Genomic DNA, 20,572 nt, shown 5'->3' with positions numbered 1-20,572 from the left:
CATCTCACACTGCTCTCCTCTCCAGAAGCCCTTTGGCTGGCGCTGTGAAGGGACATTGGCAGCAATCCCCCTCTCTCTAGGGTCACATTTTGGCAAGGAGGGAAAGTAACCGGTCCCAGCTTTCCTGAATGGGTGTTAATATGAGAGCCATCACAGAGTTAGAGCTGTTGAATTGTAAATTGACAAAAGAGTTTGTGCCTAAATGCTTCCCTAGTTTTCCACAGCAGGAGCCTAGCAGAGCAAACATAGGAGAATTCTCTTTTCATGCTGCTCAGCCTGTGTTGACTTCTGCAGAAACCTGTGGAAGGAAAACTAAAAAGTCACCAACTGTATTAAAGAAATCAGCACCTGGCTAGAAATTACACTATAGAAAGAAAGATATATCTGGGACATAAAGCAGGGCAGGGCTGAGCTCAGGGATTCCAGTCCCTGCTGTGGAGGAGTGGCTGGGGGGAGCTGGGACAGCTGGGGAGATGCTGATCTTGTTTTTCCACAGATTCCTGTTTTATTGGAGACTTGTGCTCCACCTGGAGTCAGGATATTGCAGGCAGGGAGGGCAGGAGCAGCAGCTGCCTGCTTTCTCTGCAGTGCTGGGTGCCGTGTCAGCAGGTCAGCAGGGAGGCGATGGATGGAAAGGGGTAAAGGCAGAGAAAAGTTGGGTATAAATGGGGTGTAATTAATAATTTTATACTGTGTATATTCTTTGGAGGTGCTCCAGAAACCCTTTCCACTTTTTGTTTATCACTTGGCCAACATGGGGCTGGCAGAGATGATCTCCAGCTGCTGAAAAGGCAGGTGGTGTTTTAAGCAGGAAAAGGCAGCTCAGGTCTGGTTTTGGATTCCAGTTGGTGTCTTGTCAAAAGACCCAGCATGTTTAACACCTTCAAACCTGCAACATGCTGGTTTTGTCTGATGTTTTATTCAACCAGTGGGTCCTGACTCCACCGTGCCTGGCAGATGTTTCGTTGCTAACTTTTGAAACAAGGAGATTTTTTGAGAGCACATGCTGACGGGTGTACCAAAATTCACAGGTTCAGCTCCTGTTTTAGTCTGAAAAGTACTCCTGTGTGGAAATCAGCTTTGCAGTTGAGGGGGTTTCTCAGATATCTGTGAGCCCTTAGGAAACAGCCATTGCACCCCTCTTTAACTACAGTCTGTGACCTCTGGAAAGTCAATGTCTCCTCTGTGGATTTTCCTCTCAGATGGGACTGAAAAAAATACAAGGCTCCTCTTAATAACCACATCTGGTTTTAAATATTGTTACTTTGAAGGAACTGGTCCTGTTCAGCGTGTGGCTCTTTCCTAACACACTTTTTGTGTCTCCACTGCGTGTTTTCCTCTTAGATGGGACAAAAAAAATATACAGATTCCTTACAATACAAGACTCCTCTTACAAAATACAAGACTCTTCTTAATAACAGTAGGACATGGAGGTTCTGGAGCAAGTCCAGAGAAGGGCAATGGAGGTGGGGAAGGGTCTGGAGCACAAGCCTGATGAGGGGTAGCTGAGGGTGCTCTTGGGAACTCCAGAAAAGGAGGCTCAGGGGAGACCTTACCACCCTCTACAACCACAATCACGGCATGGTGTAGCCAGGTCAGGCAATCAGAGACAGGACAAAGGGACACAGTCTCCAGCTGCACCTGGAGAGGTTCGAGTGGACTAGGGAGAAATTTCTTCACGGCAAGGAGTGGTTAGACATTGGAACAGGCCTGCCCAGGGAGGTGGGGACATCACCTGAAGGTGTTTAAGGAAAGAGTGGACATAGCACTCGGTGCTCTGGTCTGGCTGACGTCGTGGTGTTGGGTCGAACCCGATCATCTTAGAGATCTTCTCCAATCGTTTCTCGTTTTGGTTTTTTGTTTGTTGGGGTTTTTTTGTTTGGTTTTTTTTTTTGCCGGTCCGAGGCAGCGGAAAGCCCATCCCACCTCAGCGCTGAGGGCGGTGCCGACCACTCCCCCTCAGCGGCGCAGCAATGGCGGCCCTGGCCGGCGTGAGGGGGCGAGGAGTGGCCCCGTCCCGCCCTCACGCCCCAAAGGCGGGAAAGGCGCCGCGCAGGCGCACGGCGAGGCCGGAGCAATGGCGCCGTGCGTGTGGGAGCGGGGGGGTCCCGGCATGGGCTGAGGGGAGCGGGGATGTCTGTGGGGACAGAGATCCTGAGGGGCGAACCCCCGCGCTGGGGGTCACTGGGGTTTCTGCGAGGAGCACTGGCGGTGGGTGGGGTGTCCTCGGGCAGCGGTGTGGACGTGCAGGGTGTCTGCGGTGGCAGAAGTTTAATGGTGCATTAAACTCCAGGGGTGCTGGCAGGTGAATACAGGGGTTGTTCGTGAACCTGCGCGTGGTTACGAATAGCTGTGGTACAAGTTGTTATCTGCTTATTTGTGTTCCCCTTTAGTACAGAGGCGTCGAAGCAGCAGGCGCAGCTTATGGAGGTGCTGAAGAAGGAGGTGAGGGCCATGCTGATCGCTGCCAAGGCGGGCTTGACGCCGGAGCAGCTGGAGGAGCAGTACATGGCCATGGTCTGCAAACCTCTCCCTCTGCGTGACCTGGGCTTCCAGTCCACCCTGGAGCTGGTGACACAAATGCCTGAAGTTGTCCAAATCTGCTCTTCTAAGAATGGTGCTTTAATCCTCAAAGGTGAGGATTTGTTTTTGTTGAAACAAAACAAAGGTTTTGTTTCCAAATGGGTGGAGGAGTTGTTTGGAGCCTCATACTGGAGTGAAGTGATGTTCAGATGTGCAGAACTGTATGTCACATATCTGTTAATCTATTTCTCATACAACTCTGGTTAATTTTTTTGTCTTTGATATTTCTTCTTGTATTTTGATCTGTCTTTTAACACTTTGGTGCTCTTCTCTCCTCAAAAAAGCCATGCTTCTAGTTATTTTTGCACACTTTTTCACTCTGCACTTAGTTTAGAAACTGAGATAACATTTCCTTGTGTGTACACTAGAACTGGTACGTATCACTTTTTCCTGTAAATGCAAGCTACAACAGGAGCCAAAACCAGGGATGGGGCCTCTTGAGAGAAGCTGTGAAGGTTTCTGTACCTGACCCCATAGGAAGCTTAGCCTGTATCAAATAACCTTTTTCATTTTCTTTTTCTTTGGGGAAGAGTTGTGACAACAAATGGCAGTTATCAGGAGTTGATTGGGAAGGGTGAAATGGTTGGGGGGCTTTTTGAGTGCTACAGTAACACAAGAAAAAGTTGTTTAGAAGCTTGGAAAAGACCTGGGCTGTTCTCCAGGAAGACCTTTGGGCAGAGGGTGTTCTGTAGTGAGAGTTTACTGTGATTCTGCTTCCCCAGCAAAACTCTCAGCAGCTTGGTTTTTGTTTGTTATCCTGCATCCAAGAATTTGACCTGCCTTCCTGCCTGGTCTGAATTTTGAGGGATGAGGGTGCAAACTGGTTGCTGGCTTTTAAAAATAGTTCAGTCCAGTTTGCAAAGGGCAAGGTTGCTGGAAATCAGCTGTGGTTTAGTGTGATTGCTTTTGAAGGAGACAAGTGCTTCTGGAAGGGGTGTGGAGAAGAGGAAAGAAAGGAATGAAGAGGAGCTTTGCCAGTGTAGAGCTTTTAACAGTTCATTGTTCTGGTTGTCTGTTTATTTCTTTCTGTTGCAGCCATTGCAGATGACTCCACCAAAGGCATTGCCAGGCTGGTTGCCAACCAGAAAGTAAAGACCCGCAAGGCATCAAAGAAAACTTCTATGAAGGCAAATTCCACTTTTCCCACTAAAAACTCTAAGAATCCACAGAGTTTCCATACTCTGAGTGCTGGGACTCCTGTCCTGCCAGCAGTGGTGAAGGCTGAGCTGCAGGACCTGCTGAGCTCCTCACCACTTCTGCTGGCAGACTTGGACAAGGCTTTCCTCAGACGCTTTGGCCGGGCGTTCCAGTACAGGCAGTACGGATTTTTGTCCATGTTTGAAGTCCTCAGGAGCATGTCTGATTCCATTGCTGTTGAGCAAACAAAGGCAGGTTCCTTGCTGGTCCTGAGGAAGTACTTGGCAAGCAAGATAGAACAGCAAGAGGTGCCTCAAAGTGAGGCTGAGGAAGAAGAGATGCCTCAAAGTGAAGCTGAGGAGGAAGAGGGGCCTCGAGGTGAGGCTCAGGAAGAAAAGGTGCCTCAAGATGAGGCTCAGGAAGAGGAGGTGCTGCAAGGTGAGGTGGTATGTTTAAATGAAAGCACCTAGCTCTTCCAAGCTCTGTGGCCAAGTAGCATTTCCAGTTGCTGCAGAAGTCCTGATTCCCCTTGGCTTTGGCACAGAAGGGCTGTTGAGTGCTGCAGAAGCAGTTGTCCTGGTAGCAGAGAATTTCCAGGAAGGTTTTTGGCCCTGTTTTGTGGTGTGAGGTGAAAGGAGGGCTGATGAGCCCATTCAGAGTATGGACTTGCTGAATGTGTGTGTAGGACTGGAATTTCTAGTCATTCTAGTGATAGGTGAAAAAGGATCTTCTCAATGTCTGCTCTGCAGGCTGGTAAAGCTTTTGACATACACTTTTTGAGACTGAAGATTTGGCACTGGCCTGAAAGGCATGGCTGCAGTGTTCCACAAAAGAGACAGGACTGCAGATACCCTCATCATTCCCATAAAACCTATGGGAGAGGGTGGATAATCACATACAGTTCCTCCCAAATTCACAGCTTTTCCAGGGAAAATACATTTTAACATTATTCTAGCAATGGATTTTAACCTTCAGCTTGCTTACAAGAGCAAGTGATTCTTGTTTTGTTTTAACTTGCTGACAGTGAATCCTCATTAATGTGTTCACTGTGAATGCTGCCAGTATTGAGGAAAACAACAGTAATGCTTTCAGACTTCCATTTTTTTATGTTTTCCATTTCTGCTTAATATGCAACACTGTATCAGCCCAACAAAGAATAACAGCCAAATTATTGTCTTTGCAGCAGCATCTGCAGCTGAGGTGCCTTCTTTGGAACCTACCTGTGAGACAAAGAGCTGCTACCAAGCAGCAGCTCTGATGGATTCAGAGCCAGTGCAAACACAAGCAGTAGATTTGGGTGATCACCTCAAACAGGTAAGTGGCTGGACAAATGATCTGTAGATTTTTCATGGCCGTTTCAAGGGGTGATATTCTTTTTACTATCTTTGTTTCTGTTGAGTTTGCATGGTTGAGGCACCACTGCTTCCAAACATTTGTTTTAGATGTCTCTGGAGGCAGCTAGACTCACAGTTACCTGGTGGATAGCTTTATGTGCCATCCAAAGTCAGTCTTTTTCTGGTCTCCTTCTGATCTTGAGGCCTATCAGATCATCCAGGCCAGTTGAGTGTTATCTTTCTCACTTACAAGAGTGGTGATACCTTTTGATATAGTTACTTGTAACTGGACTTTGATAACTTCGTTGTGAGACCAGTTGTGTGAAATTTCCCCTGCTGCTCTTGCCCGGGCTTCAGTGTCAGCCAGTTTGACAGAGCTGGGGAATGTTCCTCAGTGACTTTGATTCCTGCAGTCTCAAGTCTGCTATTTGGTAGGAAATGATCATTATTTTGTTTTGTTTAGCAGTGTGGGTTTAGAAGGGGCTGGAAAATAGCAGTGCAGAGGCTTTGAACTGCCAAATCTTTTTGGAAGAATTTATTTGTTCCTCCTTTATTTTTTTTTTCTTTTGAGCACCTTTAGGCCTTCTTTTTCTCAGGAAAATCCTCCTGCTTAGAGTTGTTTCCTCTGCCAAGCTTGTCTTGTGGCTATACCCAGCTGTACAATTGGAGCTTAGAGGCAGGGAAAGAATCCCAAGGGTTCTTCCTGACTTTGGTGTTTTGTGTTCTAATGAGCTTGGAAGCCTGCAGCTAGGAGTTGGACTTTGTGTAGCACTTGAGAGATTTTTGGCAGCCTGTTCTGATCCTTTAAAGAGATTTTAGTTTGGTGTGATGAGGTCCACAAGGAATTTCCCTGGGTCAAACCACAAGTCTGATTGTGTGAAGGCAATGAAAGAGGGGGTGTGGTCTAGGTAGCCCCAGATTTTTGTTCCTAGGTATTGCAGACCATTTAAAGATCCTGGCAAGACAAGATTTGCAAGATGTTTGTACAACTCCTGTTTGTTATGAAACACCAGGTGTGCTGTGTTGTTTTTAAAAAGCTCTAAAGAGGAGGAAAGCAGTTTAGAATGTGTTTGTTTGAGTGTGTAGTGGACATTTGTTCATCAGGATGCTGCAAGGTAGAGGGGAGCGATGCAGCCTGATCCCTGCCCTGCTGCCAGGTATCCTGGAAGTGTTTTCAGGGTCAGATGGGGCACAAGGGCTGGGTCCATCTGCTCAGTTCCAAGAAGGATAAAGAAGACAGAGCTGCTGCTCTCAGGAGCTTTTTCTTGCTGCCCTGACAGAAGGAGAAGTGTCACCCACACCACTCTTGGCAGCTGCCAGTCCAGCTTGGAGCAAGGAGTCAGCCTCTCTTGCAAGTCAAGCCTCTTACAAAGCCTGATTTTACATTGTGTACACTTGCTTTATCTCTTTATAGCTTTGTTGCATTTTGTGAGCTTCTTTTCAAGTGCACATCCCCTAAGTCTTTCAAATAAATGTCTGTTGTCACTAACAATATGTGAGCAAGCATATAAAGCTCATGTGTGCCCTTAACAATCTGACCTGAAGAGCTTTATCAGAGCAAAATTGGCACTTAAAAATGCCACCATTTACAGGGACTACACAGAGGAAATCTATGAAATTTGTAAGGGGTTTTTAGAGGTGATGCTGCTGCTCAGGCAGAATTCCCTCAGTTGCTCTGAGACTCACTGTTAACTCAAGTTTAACTCACTGTTTAACTCAAAGGTTTTAGTCAAAATTTCTAGCTCCAAAAAAATGGAGGGCTTTACTCAGTCTGCAGAAGGAGAGACCAGGGAAGTGGTCACAGCACCAAGCCAGAATTCAAGAAACATTTGGAAAATCCTCTCAGGCACATGGTGGGATTCTTGGGGTGGTCCTTTGCAGCTCTAGGAGCTGGACTTTGATGATCCTTGTGGGTGCCTTCTAACTCAGAATATTCTATGATTCTATGATCTGCATCTTTACAAAGTGATTAAGAGAGCCACTATTGCAAAACCCCATTGTTTGCAGTTGAATTTAGAAATAAGCAACAAGGAGTGTGCTGGAATATGAATTACCCACACCTTGCCTGATGTTTGATGCAGTGATAATTTGTACTGTGCTCACAATAAGTAAAATTGAAGTAGTTTTGACTTGAATCATTGGAGAAGGGCTCTCTGCTGGCACAAAGGAAAGCTCTTGAGGCAGTGAAAGTAGTTGATGTTGGATTGAGACTCCCATCCATACTACTTCAAGTGAAATAATGTTTTCAGCAGTTAGAATAATGAAAAATTGAAAGCTGTTTGAACAGTTCACTTGTACAGATGTGTCTAAAGTGAGAAAAGAACAGAAATTGTAGATTTTGACTGATTTAGTCTTTGGGAAGTAGCTCTAGTGTGAAAGTGGGATGCATTCATGTCTTCTGTCACTTGGGAATTGTTTTCAGATAGTTTTGTTGGTTCAACCATGTATTTTTTCATGGTCATGGAATATAGAAATAATGCCTTTTCAGTAAAATCCAGCAAAAAGGTGGGTTGGGTTTGGGGTTTGATTTTGTTTTGCTTTTTAGGCAATAGTCATTCACTACTTTTGTCTAAATATGTGACCTGACTTCAATTCCTCTCCTTTATTCCTTGCAGGAGTATGAGCAAGGTATTTTTGTTGCACCCCTCTTAACACTGGAGGGAAGAAAGAAAGAGAGTGTGAAAATGATTGTTTCTATCACAGGGAAAGTTTTCATCCAAGTTTGCCCAATTTGTTGTGATTCTCTGCTACTCAGTAATTCACAAGTCCCCAGGAAAGCAGAACTATTTTTTAAATTAATGGGAAGGCCAATTATGTGTGTTCAGTGCATGATGAGACATCTGAGTGCCACCTCCCCCTTATCCCCTTGTAGCATCAAGGTCTTGAGCAGTTTCCACCGACTCCAGAAATCCCTCCAGATGCTGTTCAGGACAGAAGCCTTTGCAGTTTGCCTCCTCTGAGGAGAAGGTGCTTGGTGGGAGTCATTGTGGAATTCGTCGTCTCTCCCAGCCAGTTCTACATCCACGTCTGCAGCACAGAAGCATCCTATAAACTGCAGGATCTGATGTTTGAGATGAGGTGGGAGCATGCTGTGGCAGTGTTGGTGCTGAGGGAGCAGGGCACCCAGCATTGCTGATGGTCTCTGCTGGCTTCCTGGCTTGGTACAGAGATGCTGGTGCTGTCCCCAAAATGTGCATCCTTTTAACTAGCAAGCACTAAGTGTGGTCACCAGCAGCTGCTGTGGTTTGTCTGTGTCCCAGCAGTTCTGAACTTTGTAAGCCTGGAAGGGTTATGGAAAGGAACTTGGAGGGTTCCTGCCTTGTCTGTGCAGCTGTTGTTAATATGCTCAGTTAAGGCTTTTACTTCCACCTCCAACACTGCACCTGGGCCAGTACTGCAGAACCTGGTTCATGAGAAATGCTGATATGTCAAGGTAATGGTAAAAAAGTAATGATTAGGATGGCTCTGTTTAGCCTCTGATTAATCCCCATTAATTAACTTTTTGTTGGACCCCAAGAGTATCATTCAAATGTTGAAATTTTGGGGTTACAATTTGATTCTTATTTCAGTTTTAAGTGTGGCAGAACAGAGATATATAAAGGGTCTGTTAAAACAGCTCCTGAAAATTCATATCATGGGGACTTTAAAAAGTCAGGATTCTTTTGATGCCCCATATATTTCTCCTTGTCCATCTCCTGCATCCTCCTAAGGCTGTTTCTCCCTGTCATCTTTTACAGACACGTTTACTCACATAAAGTTGCTTCTGATAAATACATCATGCCTGAGTCTGCAGTGAGGCCTGGGCAGCTCTGCTGTGTCATGGTCTCCAAGTGGTGGTACCGTGTCATCATCCACCGTGTCATCAATGACCAGGAGGTAGAGGTGTTCTGTGCAGACTATGGACACCTCCAGATTGTCCAGAAGTCTTGGCTGAGATTCCTCAAGTAAGTGAATTGCACATGGGCAGCAGAATTGCAGAACAGCTGAGGTTGGGTTAGGTTTCTGGAGGTCATCCTGTCCCAGCTCCCTAGAACAGGCTGCCTAGGACCATGCTGAGATGGTTTTTGAATGTTTCCAAGGATGACAATTCCATGACCTCTCTGGGCAACCCATTCCAGTACTTGGTCACTCTCCTGGTAAAAATGACACTTTCCAGCTGGTCCACACTGGGCTGATGCTTGGTGTTGTTCTTCCCCAAGTGCAGAACTTGGTTGAACTTGGTGAGGTTCCTGTGTGTACACTTCTTTATCCTGGATGGCCACCTGACCCTCAAGGGCATCAGCCACTCCTGCCAGTTTTGTGTCATCTGCAGACTGAGGGTAGACTCTCCCCCATCCCCCAGGTTGAAAATGAAGACATAGAGCAATACTGGGCCCAGCACTGGCCCCTGGGGTACACTGCTAAATCCTTTCCTGTCATTCTTCAGTCTGTCCTCTTGCTGCTGTCTGTCACCTCAGGGCAAGCTCCCTAATGCTCCTTCCTGGGTTGCATGAATGGGTACAAACATTCTCCTGAAGGCACATCCCCCAGGTAGCAATGTCAGAGGTCCATTTTCTCTGCACTTCAGCACATTTTCCATATTTGTGTCTTCCCCCTCATTTGCCTCTCCTCATGCCTGGCTGTTGGCATTCTTTGGTTCAAAATTAATGGTTCTCTATCTGTAACTTTGTCTCCACAAGGGGTTTTGATGGGAACGTGCTTGGGCCAGGGAATGAATAAGGGACCATTTGTTATTGCTGGTTTTGCTGTGCCAATTCTCTGGATATGGAGTATTTTCTGAAGTTGCTGTTGGGTTTGTCATGAGAGCACAATCCAATGTATGCTTCTGCATTCCTAAACTGGTAGTAAAACCAGAAGAGGAGGAAGTTCTGCTCTTCTGCTGCTTGATCCCTGCTTTTGCTGTAATGGTTTTGCTTTGTATTTTAGGTGGCACTACTTGAAGCTCCCTGCTCAGGCCATCCCGTGTTCCTTGGCATGGGTGAAGCCTGTGGAGGTGGGTGTCCATGTGCAGTTTTGTTTATTGACATATGTAGAGGAGTTATCAAGTAGAGGTTGCCTATTTCTCCTGCCAAGGGCAAACATTTGGATGAAGTCAGGTCCTGTTGATATTTACAGCAGAATTAGTGCTGTTATGTTCAGCAGAGTGTGCTAGGTGAGTGTCTGCTCTACAGGCAATCACCCTTTCTGTGCTTTCCTTGCCATCAGAGCATTCTTGCTTCTATTCCTGCAGAAACAGATGGCTACTGTGAAGCAGCACTGCAAACATTTTCCTCTCCCTGCCAGTAGTTCCCCAAGGTCCTTCTGAAGCCTTGGTAGCTCCAAACCTCTGTTTTAAAAACTTATTCTGTAACAGAGCTTTAAGTGAGTTGGTTAGATGCACAGACAGAGTTATAGAGGTCATAAGAAAGTTTCTCTGTGATGGGAAACTTCTTGGTGAAGAAGCCTGAGAAGTACAATCTCTGAAGGAAAGCATGTGAGCAGAGTTGCTGCCTGTGTGTTTTTAAAGATGTTGCTTTTAAAAAGTTATTTCCCCTGGGTTTTGAGGGTTAATCACTGTTTTCCTTGTGGTGAGGCTTGCAGCACCTTCCTAAATTTTGGTACTTTTAGTGTTTGTAAAGTCTTGTGATTCCAGGAATTAAAAAAGAATACCCAACAAACAACTGCATTTTAGGCAATTGGGATAAAATCACTGGTGAATGCCATGGAACTATGTTTGGAAGTAGGTATTTAGGGTGAAAAGGCATTCCCAGTGTAATGAGAATTGCAGGCAGCAATTTTGGGGTACTTTGGTTTAGTTTCATGCTGGGAAGTTTGTCTGCCTGACTTTCCTGTATTTGTCACTAGCCTGGCCTAGCTCAGTTGGCTTTTGACAAGTGCCCACCACAAGGAAAAGTCTCAAGTGTTGGATTTTGGTCTGTTTATGGTAACTTTACATTGTTTCCTCTTCAGGGTAAATGGTCCAGTGCAGCAATTCTCCTGTTCAAGCATCTCTGTCGCTTCAAGGAGCTTGTGGGCATCGTGGATGAATACGTGGATGGTGTTCTGTACCTCTTTCTGTGTGACACATCCACCAAGGAGGATGTCTACTTCCACTCTGTCCTCAGGGATATGGGATATGCTGATGTCTGTGGGGAGAACATCCCTTCCCAGGTGAGGGAGGAGGCCAGTGCTGCTGAAAGGAAGGGGAAGGGAAGGATCCCTGCCTGGGTGCATGGGAAGATTATTAGTGAGAAGATTCTTACCTTGAAGCAAGTGGTTTTGTGAAGAGCAAAACTGGTATTCCCTGCTTTCCTGTAGCTTTTCATTATGTGACTGCATCCCAGAGTGTCTAACTCTGTTGAGAGCTTGCTTTTTGGTTAAGGTGGAGTCTGATGGTGCAGCAGAGATGTTCTGTTTAGGAGAACAAACTGTTTTCAGCCTGTCTTCTAGCAATGGATCAAAAGCTGTTATGGAAATGGTTTTGGTTTACAAACTGTCATATTTTGCCAGTGAAATGTTCAGTGCTGGATGGCATAACCATGGTAATTGGCTATTGTCACACCTGTTGTAAGCCAGATCATTTGTGCTTTAGGCTTACCTGTGGCACTGTTTGCATGTCTCAGCTCACTTCCAGTAAGAACTGTGTGGATTATGCAAACCCTTTGAAAGGTACTGCCATAATTGTATATTTCAGCAGAAAGCTGAGTATTACAGCCTGGAGTGCTTCTATCTGTTGTTGCAGAATGCGTGTTCTGGCAGGATTAGATCCTGTGATGGTATTTTTGTATGTGTAGGCCAAATTTTGGGGGAGAGGGGCTTTGCTGAGAAATTTTGCTGCTGGCAAAAGAGGAGTTGGTTTTCTTGATGAGGTCATTTCTGCAAGAATTTGGAGCTAACTCTTGGGTGTTGTGCACCTTCACCCATTTGCTGACCTGTTAGAGATTTGCTGCATCCTTTTATTCTTTGTGGTAATTACAATGTAGAGTTTTTTACTGTTCTGGTGTGGTTTTTATTTGTTCTAGGAATTTGAGGAACTGAATCCTTCAGCCTTGTATGTTCAGCCCAGTGGAAAGCAGGGGAATGCTGAAGTGGTGGAGCCAGACCTTCGCTTGCAGCAGGGATCTCGAGATGCAGGCCGTGAAACAGCAACCTTGAAGCTGAATGGGGCTGAACTGTGACCAGGTGAGAGTTTGGCACAGCTGTCATTCCATGAAATCAGCTCCAGGGCTCAGCAGATGTGTCTTGTTTTAGTCCCCTGGAAGTTTTCTGTGGAATTAGTTTTCTGCTTCTATAAAAAGCAAGCAGAAGCATAAGATGAAAACTATTATTTGTGTGGACCATGAGTACCTTTCTAGCTGCCTGTCCTCTGATCCCTTTGCAGACTTCAGGAGTCTGTGTGCTCTCTCTAACCTCCCATATGTGCACCATAATTGTTCAGTTTGAGAACTCAGAGCAGTGCCAGGCTCTTGTGATCAGTTTGACTTGGCACTTCCGTGGTTTTGCACCCCTGGGAGGCAGGGGGTGTGTGTTTTCCTCTTAGATCTCTGGGGTTTGGCCAAGGGTGTGTAATAATTCAGGGTGGTAGTCTGTAAATGCAGGGAAAGTCCACAAGTGCTAGTGGTGAATATTTGCAGTAAAGGGTCTTGCTCATGCTAAGCTGACCTGAAAGGAAGTGATTTGCAGTCCTGGTTGTTGCTGGGGATGAGGTTCTGTACAACTACAGGTTTGTTAACAAAATAACTCTAAAGGTGAATGTACAGCCTATGTGTGTGCTTTACACCTGGGGTTTCAGAGCATGCTCAAAGAGAAGCTCTTGGCTGTGTAACAGTTTGATCAGCTGCTGAACAGAGAGCTTAAGCAGGGAGTAAACCCCAGGTCTTGAGTGCAGTCTAGGGTAGTACCATTAGAAACACCAGGAGCACTTGTCTACAGGTGATCTCTCCTCTTTTCTGTGTTATTTAAACTGTAGTATTTTCATGAGGCATTTTACTCCAGGCACCAAAACACCTCTCAAGCCAATGTCAGCTGTTGAAGTGTTCAGCAGTGGGGCTGCTCTGGGGCTGTTTCTGACACTGCTCTGAAAGAACAGTAAAAGCAAGTCTAATGCTAGTAATTTGTAAAGTACTCATTTTCTTTAGTTTTTTTTTCTAGGTTTTTTTTCTAGGTTTTTTTTTTTAGGTTTCTGTGCTAGAGAAACTCTGTGTAAGCTGTGTGTCTTGGATATTAATGTCCTTGCTCTGTCAGCTTATCAAATGAACTGAAAGACACAAACCATCCTGTTACTGTGTGTGTTTGGAAGAAGGTAATGTGGGGAAGACTGCAAATCTTGAGTTTGTGTTTCAAATGCAGGAATCTGGAGAGTTCCTTGCCTAGCTGACTAAAGCAAGATTCATAAATGTCAGACACAGGTGGTGATTTGAAGACTAGAGGAATGTAAATGCATCCTGTCCCTCAGTGGGAATGGTGTGGGTGGCAAGAAGAGAAAAAAATCATCTTGTAGCCTTGTCCTAGCACTCATATTTTTTCCTGCATGTTAAGCAGAGGTTTTCAGTGTGCTGCTGGTATCCAGCTGAGTAGTTGGCTAATTGGGCTCTAGTGATGCCTGTCTTGGCATCCTGTCAGCACTGAATTCCTGCTGCCCAGCCATCCTTGCTGCTGCAGGAGTGCCTCACAGTCCCCTTGTGCCCTGACAACTGAAGCAGCCTAGACTGCAAGTACCCAGTTTTTGACCAGCTGGGATTGAATTGCTGCTTGTCTGTCATTTCACTAGTTTTCTTCTTCATACTGAGCTAAAAAATACAAGCATCAGCTTTCATCTGTGGCTGAGACATGAGTGAGCAGCCCTGAAATGTAAATTTAATTAGAATTCTTAAGCAAAAATGCAGAGGGGCTTCCTCTGACTCAGCTCCTGCCTCCTTGCAGAAACTCCCTCTGTCATTGCCATCACTGGTTCTGCCTGGGGCTGCTGAGAGATGAGACAGCTGTTAATTCTTTGCTAAGATAGAATGCCTTGTGTCTTGTAATAATCTGTGGCTCCTTCCTGCTTGCTGTGGAGGAAAAGCTGCCCTTTGGCCAGGGGGACTGGGGGATTATTGTTGTGTAGTCTTGTTGTTCTGGTTTTTCAATTATCCATTTGCTGACCTTCCACTTCTTTGAAAATTCTGAGAGATAATTAAGATCAGGGCAGCTAATGAGCTGAGTGTGCACTAATTGCACCCTCCCAATTTTATTTTTTTTAACATACATTTGCAGACACCTCATTCTCTTGGAGAGTCCTCAGTGTCTGCTGTCTTAGTCAAGTCAGTGAAAAACCTTTACACCTCCTTTATTTACTCCAGGCAACCAGCAGAAATGAGACAAGATGACCCAGATCAGATAGAAAGTTTTTCCAGCAGGGCCCAACTTTGTGAAGCTATCCATCCCTTTCATGCTGTGCCCCCTTGACACTATGAACAGATTCATCAGTCAAAATTGGTTGGCAGAAAGTTGAGCAGTCTGTTACTGTGCTGTGAGTTTGCAGCCCCTCTTGGGTATCCTGAGGCTGGTGCTGCTGGAACAGATGGAAATGTTGATGTTTCTGTGGGCTGGAGATGCCACAATAATAAACAGCTGGATGCAAGGTATTGGGTTGACCTTTGTGCAGCAAAATGGATTTCTGGTTGTTTAATGGGAACAAAATGAATTGAGGGTTAGTTCTCTTATTGTTGGGTTTTGTTCTCTTGTCTAGGCTTTCTGCTGCTTGCATGCAGAAGTATTTGTTTCTCCATTCCAGTGTTCATTTCATACTGAGTCTCCCAGTCTCTCAGTCATAGGGAACTAAAGCATTTTGTAAACCCTGTGAGTTCCCTGGGTGGGTGCTTGTCTTCTATCTTCCAAATGATGGAAGAATTTACACCACCCATACGAGAGTTGCTCAGTTTACAAGGTGGATTAAGTGACTTGCCAAAGGCAGTGGCTGTTTATGCCTTGGGACTTTCTCTCTAGAGTTCCCTAGGTAAAACCTACTGAATTCACATCTGATTTCCCACCTCTGGGGAAGTGGAGGTGGAGCAGCAGGAGGAGAGGGCTCCTTGCATTAAACCATGTCAGACTCATCAAACAGGTGTGCAGTAGCAAATCTCCTTTCCATGGCCTGGTGAAGTCCAGGCAAAAAGGATTTCAGTCTACACTGGAGCTCTTGGATTTGCTTGTGTAGCTTTGATCTTTCTTTTCTGTGTTCCTTTATGCAGATGAAGAAAACAGGAAGACCAACACCTTCCCAGGAGTCTCATGGTTGGCCTCTGCCATGCCCTGGGCTCTGTGACCAAGGGCCACCTCAGGAACTGTGTGTCCCTCCTGCCCTGCTCTCTGCAGTGTTGGCAGCTGCACAATTGGCCACTTCCCATGCCTGCTTCAGTGGCTGCCCAGCCTGAGAAGGAAGGTGTGATAGGAGGGGACAAGCTGGAGCTGCTGCCAAGGAAGGCTGGCTGGAGCAGCACAGGCTCTCTGTATGACCCTGCTGTAGGGTTTTTGGTTTTGTTTTTTTTGTTCAGAAACGTTTAATCCCTTGAAAAAACCTGGAGTGTGGTATCTCAGGTGTGCCCAGCATGTGTGATAAATGTTAGTTTTACTTTCAGGTAAAAGTTTTTGTTGTACCAGTGGTGTACTGAGTTACTGCTCTTTAATATAATGGTTCAGGAGAACATCCAAGTGTCACATTGTGTTATGTATCCTTTAAGAGAGGGAAATTGGCTGCCCATCCCTCCTTCCTTCAGTGCATGAGCTGTTTTGGCATTGTGTGGGGATGTGATTTTGGTTTTTAATACAGTGGCTGCTCTACACGCTCCTTGCTGTGAGAAGAGCTGAAGAAACCTCCTTCCCCGAGAAGAAGATGCTGTGATTTGTTGGCTGTCATGTGTACAAAGTGTCAGGAATCTCATCTTAAAGAAATGGAATAAAATCTGTAAGGAATCCAGTGAGAGAGAGCCTGAAGCTTGACGGTGTTTGTGTAGCTCTGGGAAAACAGAAGTGCTCTGGTTAGGAATGCTGGCATCCAGCTGCTTTTCTGGTACCTGGAGTGTTCCTCACATCTTCAGGGGCTTCAAGGGCCATCCTGTGCCCACCTGCAACCATGCCAGAGGGTTTCCTCTGCAAACCACCAAGAAAAGCTGAGTTATGCTAGCAGTAATACTGGAATGGGTAAAAGCCCAGCATAAGACATTTGTGGATTGGACTAGTTGATCTTTAAAGCTCTCTTCCAACCCAAACCATTGTATTATTCCTTCACTCTTTTTTTTTTCAGCATTTAAGGGTGGTTTGGGATGTGAAACAGCTAAAAACCGAAACTCTGTGGCTGGTTAGAAAGCAGCTGCTGGGAAAGCTAATGAAGGAGATGGAAGGAGAATGCTGAGGAGCAGGGGCTGTCCAACCCTGAGGGGAGCTTCAGAGGTTTCCTGACTTCTCTGGTGCCACATTTGGATTGGGGCACTCACTGTACATTTTTGTCAATCATCACTGAGCTTGCTCAGAGCTCACCCTCTGCTGCAGAACCCCCTTTTGGTTTCAGGGAGGTGACAGCTGGGGCCACAGTGGGGTGTCCTGAGAAGATGCCCAGATCCTCTTTTTACTTGGGCTGTCCTAGCAGTGCCAAGTGCCTCCTGCAAACTGACAGCAGGAAAATGGGGTGGTGAGTTTTGTGTCCCATGGAAAAGGGCTGGGCTTTGTGACCAGGGGCCTGTGGCCCTGAGTGGGCTGCCACCTCCCAAAATTCCAAATGGTGCAGGATGTCTCCCAAACCCCATCTGCCACCTTCCTGTGAAGCCTTGTGAAGGCTGACCTAGAACAGAGACTAGATGGAATTAAATAATAGAGTAGGGATTTATTAAGAGGTCTAAATAGATCCACCTTGGGCAGCACAACCCAGAATGGGTTCTGACACTTATAAAAGTATCAGAACCTATAAAACACTTTTTTAAGTTCTGATCCATTTGCATATTGGAGTTAATTGTCCAATTACAGCTTTAGCCTATGAAATCTCATCTTTCTTGTTTTTCTCTCTTCAGTCCATGCTGTTTATGCTCTTGGGCCTGAGATTTGGATCATTTGTCCTTGGTGCCCAGCTAGAGCAGGAATTGTTTTGTCTCCCTGCTCTGTGCACAGAGCTCACCATCCTCTAATATGAAGCCTAGACTTCCTAATATGAAGCCTAGACTTACACACTAAAGCAGAACAGAATCTGAAATATAAAAAAAAATCTGAAAATATAAAAGCTCAAACCTGAGGCATCACCTGGGCTACAGCAGGAGCTTGATCTCGGCAGAGCTGTCAGTGTGTCCCTGCTGCTGCTCGGTCACTGCTAGGTGGCAGCCGAGGCCAGTGCTCAGCAGCTCAGCTCCCTGCAGCTTCAAACTCCTCCGGGGGCCTGGGAGGGCCAGGGAGGTGAGGAGCAGGAGAACCTCCTGCTCAGTGGGCAGGTCCCTGTGCCCTGCAGGAGCTGCCTCTGTCCCACTCCCTGCTTTTATCCCACTCCCTGCCCCCTGGCCATGCAACTGGGAGCTTTGGGGATGGGTCCCCCAAGTGCTGTTTCAGGAAATTGAGAATGGGGAGATGCCATGGGGTTGGAAGGTGCTTTGTGAATACTGGGAGCTTACATATGTACAGAAAGGTAGCAGCAAATTTGTGGGAGGGAGGCAGCAAGTGTCAAACAGTCTCCCTGCTGCCAGTTTGAGTATGGAGGGAGCATATTCTGGGCACATCACTCTTTTTGTACCCTGGGTACCTGTTGAAGGTGGGTTGCAGGGCTTTGCTGCTTTTCCATTATCTTTCCTCATGCTGATCAGGATTTCTTTTTTCTTTGAGGCTTTGCCATTCACATGTTGTCTGCTAGTGCTTGGTTAGTTTTCCATGCACTTTCAATCAAGATTAAAAAAAGGTGAAGATCTGAACCTTAACCCTGAGCCTGGACCCCCCCCAGCACCTGAGGGATACAAAACCCACCTGGAGCTGCGCTTCCCAGCTGTGTGATGGCATCTCCCTTCCCAGAGCAGTTCAGCTCACATTCCTCATGCCCAGCAGGTCCCTGTTTGTACATTTGTTGCCTAAGGCAGTGGAAAAAAGAACAAAGATACCTCAGGGACTGGAAAGTGATGCTGCATTCATATCCTTGCTCTTGAGCACTGCTGTGTGCCAGTGCCAGGTGTTGGGGAAGGAGGGGTGGCTGTGCCAGGCACTGGGATAAATCTTGTCAATTTTTGGGGAACCCAGACCCACAGAGGTGTCTGATGGAAGGAGGAGGGTGCTCTGCTCTGCAACAACCCTGTCCCTGCAGGTGTCATGGCCCTCCTGGAGGGATCTGAAGTCATCCCCCTTCTTCCTCCTTGTGGAGCATCTCCATGGGGCACTGGGGAGCCTGGTGTGGATGTCCCTCATCCCAGGGTGTGCATGTAAAGGGGTCCTGCTCCTCCAAAGGAGCTTGGGGTGGAGCTGCTTTCCCCTCCTTTGCCTCTGGCTTCCCCCTTCCCCATAGCTGTGCTGCCAGCAGAGGTGATCAACTCAGAGTCCCTGGGGAGAGGACCAAAATGTTTAGAGGAAATTAAAAATTGAAAGGCAACGAAGCTCTGCAGCTCTCCCTAAAAGCTGGGGTTAAGCCAAACAGCAGCAAGATGTGTGCTCCAGGGATTTGCTAATGGACTCGGGGACGGGAGGCTCCGGGGTCAGCCCTGGCAGGTGGAGGGAGCTGTGGGGCCGGTGGCGCTTCCCCTGCAGGGCTGGTGGGAAGCAGGGGCTGGAAACGCCGTGCTCCTGTGGCTGGGGCCACGTGTGTGACAGCAGAGCCACACCTGGGCCACCTCAAGAAGGAGCCGGTACCCCTGGCACTGGGTGGGTCTGGGAAGGGCGAGCAGCGGTGCTCCAGGCAGGGATTTTGGTTTTGGGGGGTGTTTATGGAAGAGTTTCTCCCGGCTGCCTGGCCGCAGTGGTAATCGGGTACTTTGAGTTTTAAACGGGATGTCAGGAAGGATTTGCCTGGCCAGGAGGATGGGAAGTGACAGCTCGCTTTGGGTGAGCAACGTGCAGCAGAGGTGGCCAAACACCTCCGTGCCTCCCTCCTTCCCTCCTTCCCTCCCGGCGCTGCAGCCAGGCAGGAGCGGAGCTCAGGTTCCCCTCCGGGCACACGGGTGGTCCCGGGCTGGCCCTGCAGTGGTCGCTGTGGCTGTGCCATCTCAGCGAGGGTGACATTTCCAGATCGATGCCTCAGCCCAGCCCTCCCCACCCCTCTGCACTTCTGAGTCGAGCCATGCTTTGCAACGTGGGGTTCAGTCGAGAAAATCATTTGGGCTTGAAAACCAAAATTGAGTGCGTCTGACCCTAAAAACATTTGTGGTTTTATTTTTAGATGAGTTTTTTTGAGATGGGAATTAAATCTTTTCCTTGTTAGGAGAGGATAAAAGTGCATTCAACCCTGCATCAGATTGTTTCACTTGACCCACAAGTAAATGCTTTTCTTTCCTCTGACCTGGAAGGCTTTCTTTTTCTTTCCATTTGGTAAGAAAAAGGGAAAAGCCAAATCTTGGTACAGGTCACTGCAAAATAAGGTTTGGAGCTGGAGCTTTTCAGCCTGAGCACTGTGCCAAGACCCATCAGCTCTTCCTGCTGATCCCTGGAGTGGCTCCCTTTTTCTTGCAGTAAAAAGCCCTGGTTTTGCCTTGCATTTTGCTGGGATAAAATGACTGCCAGGCAGGAGAGCAGCCTCTGGCTGCTGGGTTTTGGATGAGCAGAGATGGGGACAGTGCTTGTGCCTTGCTGGCCTTTTGGAGGACATCCCTGGGATGGCTCATGCAAGCTGGCCACCACTGCATCTCTGCAAAGGCCCTTTGGGTGGCTTTGAGGGAAATGCCAAGATATTCCTGTGGCAGGAAGAAATGGGAAGGAAACATGGGGCAGCAATTCTGCTGGAGCATCCCTCAGAGGGAAATGTGTCAGTGTTGCCTTTTGGGCTGTAGGTGTCCTCCTGAGCACCCCTTGCATCCAGGTGAGGTCTCCTGTCTTCTCTCCATCTTGGACTTAGCTGCTCAGGTGTTTCCAGTGTAAGTGGCACCACTCCAAGCACAGCATTCAAAGGAGAGGGAGAAAGGAGGGAGCTCCATGTGGATGCTGTGGAATGCTTTGACCTTGCAGGCAGCAAGAAGAAGGGGGGCAGATGGCGTGGGCTGTTCTGCATCCAAAGTTTAGGACCACTTGGAATTAGGAAACCTTTTCCTGGTGCTGCTGCAGGAGGGGAAGATTGGCTCCTTCCTACTGACAATGAGTTGGCAGGGCAAGTGCAGAGGGTTTGGGATGGACGAGGTTCCCCCTGGCCCCTGCTGCCCTCACCCTGCGTGGGCGGGTTCCTCATCCCCTCCCTGCTGCCAGGAGGTTTCTTTTCTGATTCAGCTCTTCCAGGGCAGAAGCTGATTGCAGAGGGGTTGTGATCTCACTTGTGCTTTTAATCCCACTGCTGTCAAGCTCCATTAGGAGGTTTGGCATCATCTCCCTACCTCTGGGGCTGGGCTGCCGTTTGCCCA

The 20,572-nt window shown here is 47.1% G+C and overlaps 1 protein-coding gene across 3 annotated transcripts; it reads left to right on the top strand.

The window, feature by feature from the left end:
• Positions 1-2,063: 2,063 nt before the first annotated feature.
• On the top strand, positions 2,064-15,393 carry TDRD5 (tudor domain containing 5). 3 transcript variants are annotated; one of them, XM_077182698.1, is made up of 10 exons: positions 2,064-2,085; positions 2,394-2,635; positions 3,619-4,158; positions 4,907-5,034; positions 7,927-8,132; positions 8,792-8,998; positions 9,981-10,047; positions 11,004-11,204; positions 12,056-12,215; positions 15,263-15,393. In XM_077182698.1, the coding sequence occupies exons 1-9, from the start codon at positions 2,078-2,080 to the stop codon at positions 12,209-12,211; spliced, it is 1,755 nt and encodes a 584-aa protein (XP_077038813.1). In that variant the 5' UTR covers positions 2,064-2,077; the 3' UTR covers positions 12,212-12,215; positions 15,263-15,393. The 3 variants fall into 3 exon arrangements, with proteins under 3 accessions (XP_077038813.1, XP_077038811.1, XP_077038812.1); XM_077182696.1 differs by having other exon boundaries at positions 4,904-5,034; XM_077182697.1 differs by lacking the exon at positions 15,263-15,393 and having other exon boundaries at positions 4,904-5,034; positions 12,056-12,219.
• The last annotated feature ends 5,179 nt before the right edge of the window (positions 15,394-20,572 follow it).

The sequence above is a fragment of the Agelaius phoeniceus genome, chromosome 8 (assembly GCF_051311805.1).
Source record: "Agelaius phoeniceus isolate bAgePho1 chromosome 8, bAgePho1.hap1, whole genome shotgun sequence".
Taxonomy (NCBI): Eukaryota; Metazoa; Chordata; class Aves; order Passeriformes; family Icteridae; genus Agelaius; species Agelaius phoeniceus.
This window is presented reverse-complemented; position numbering and strand designations above follow the sequence as displayed.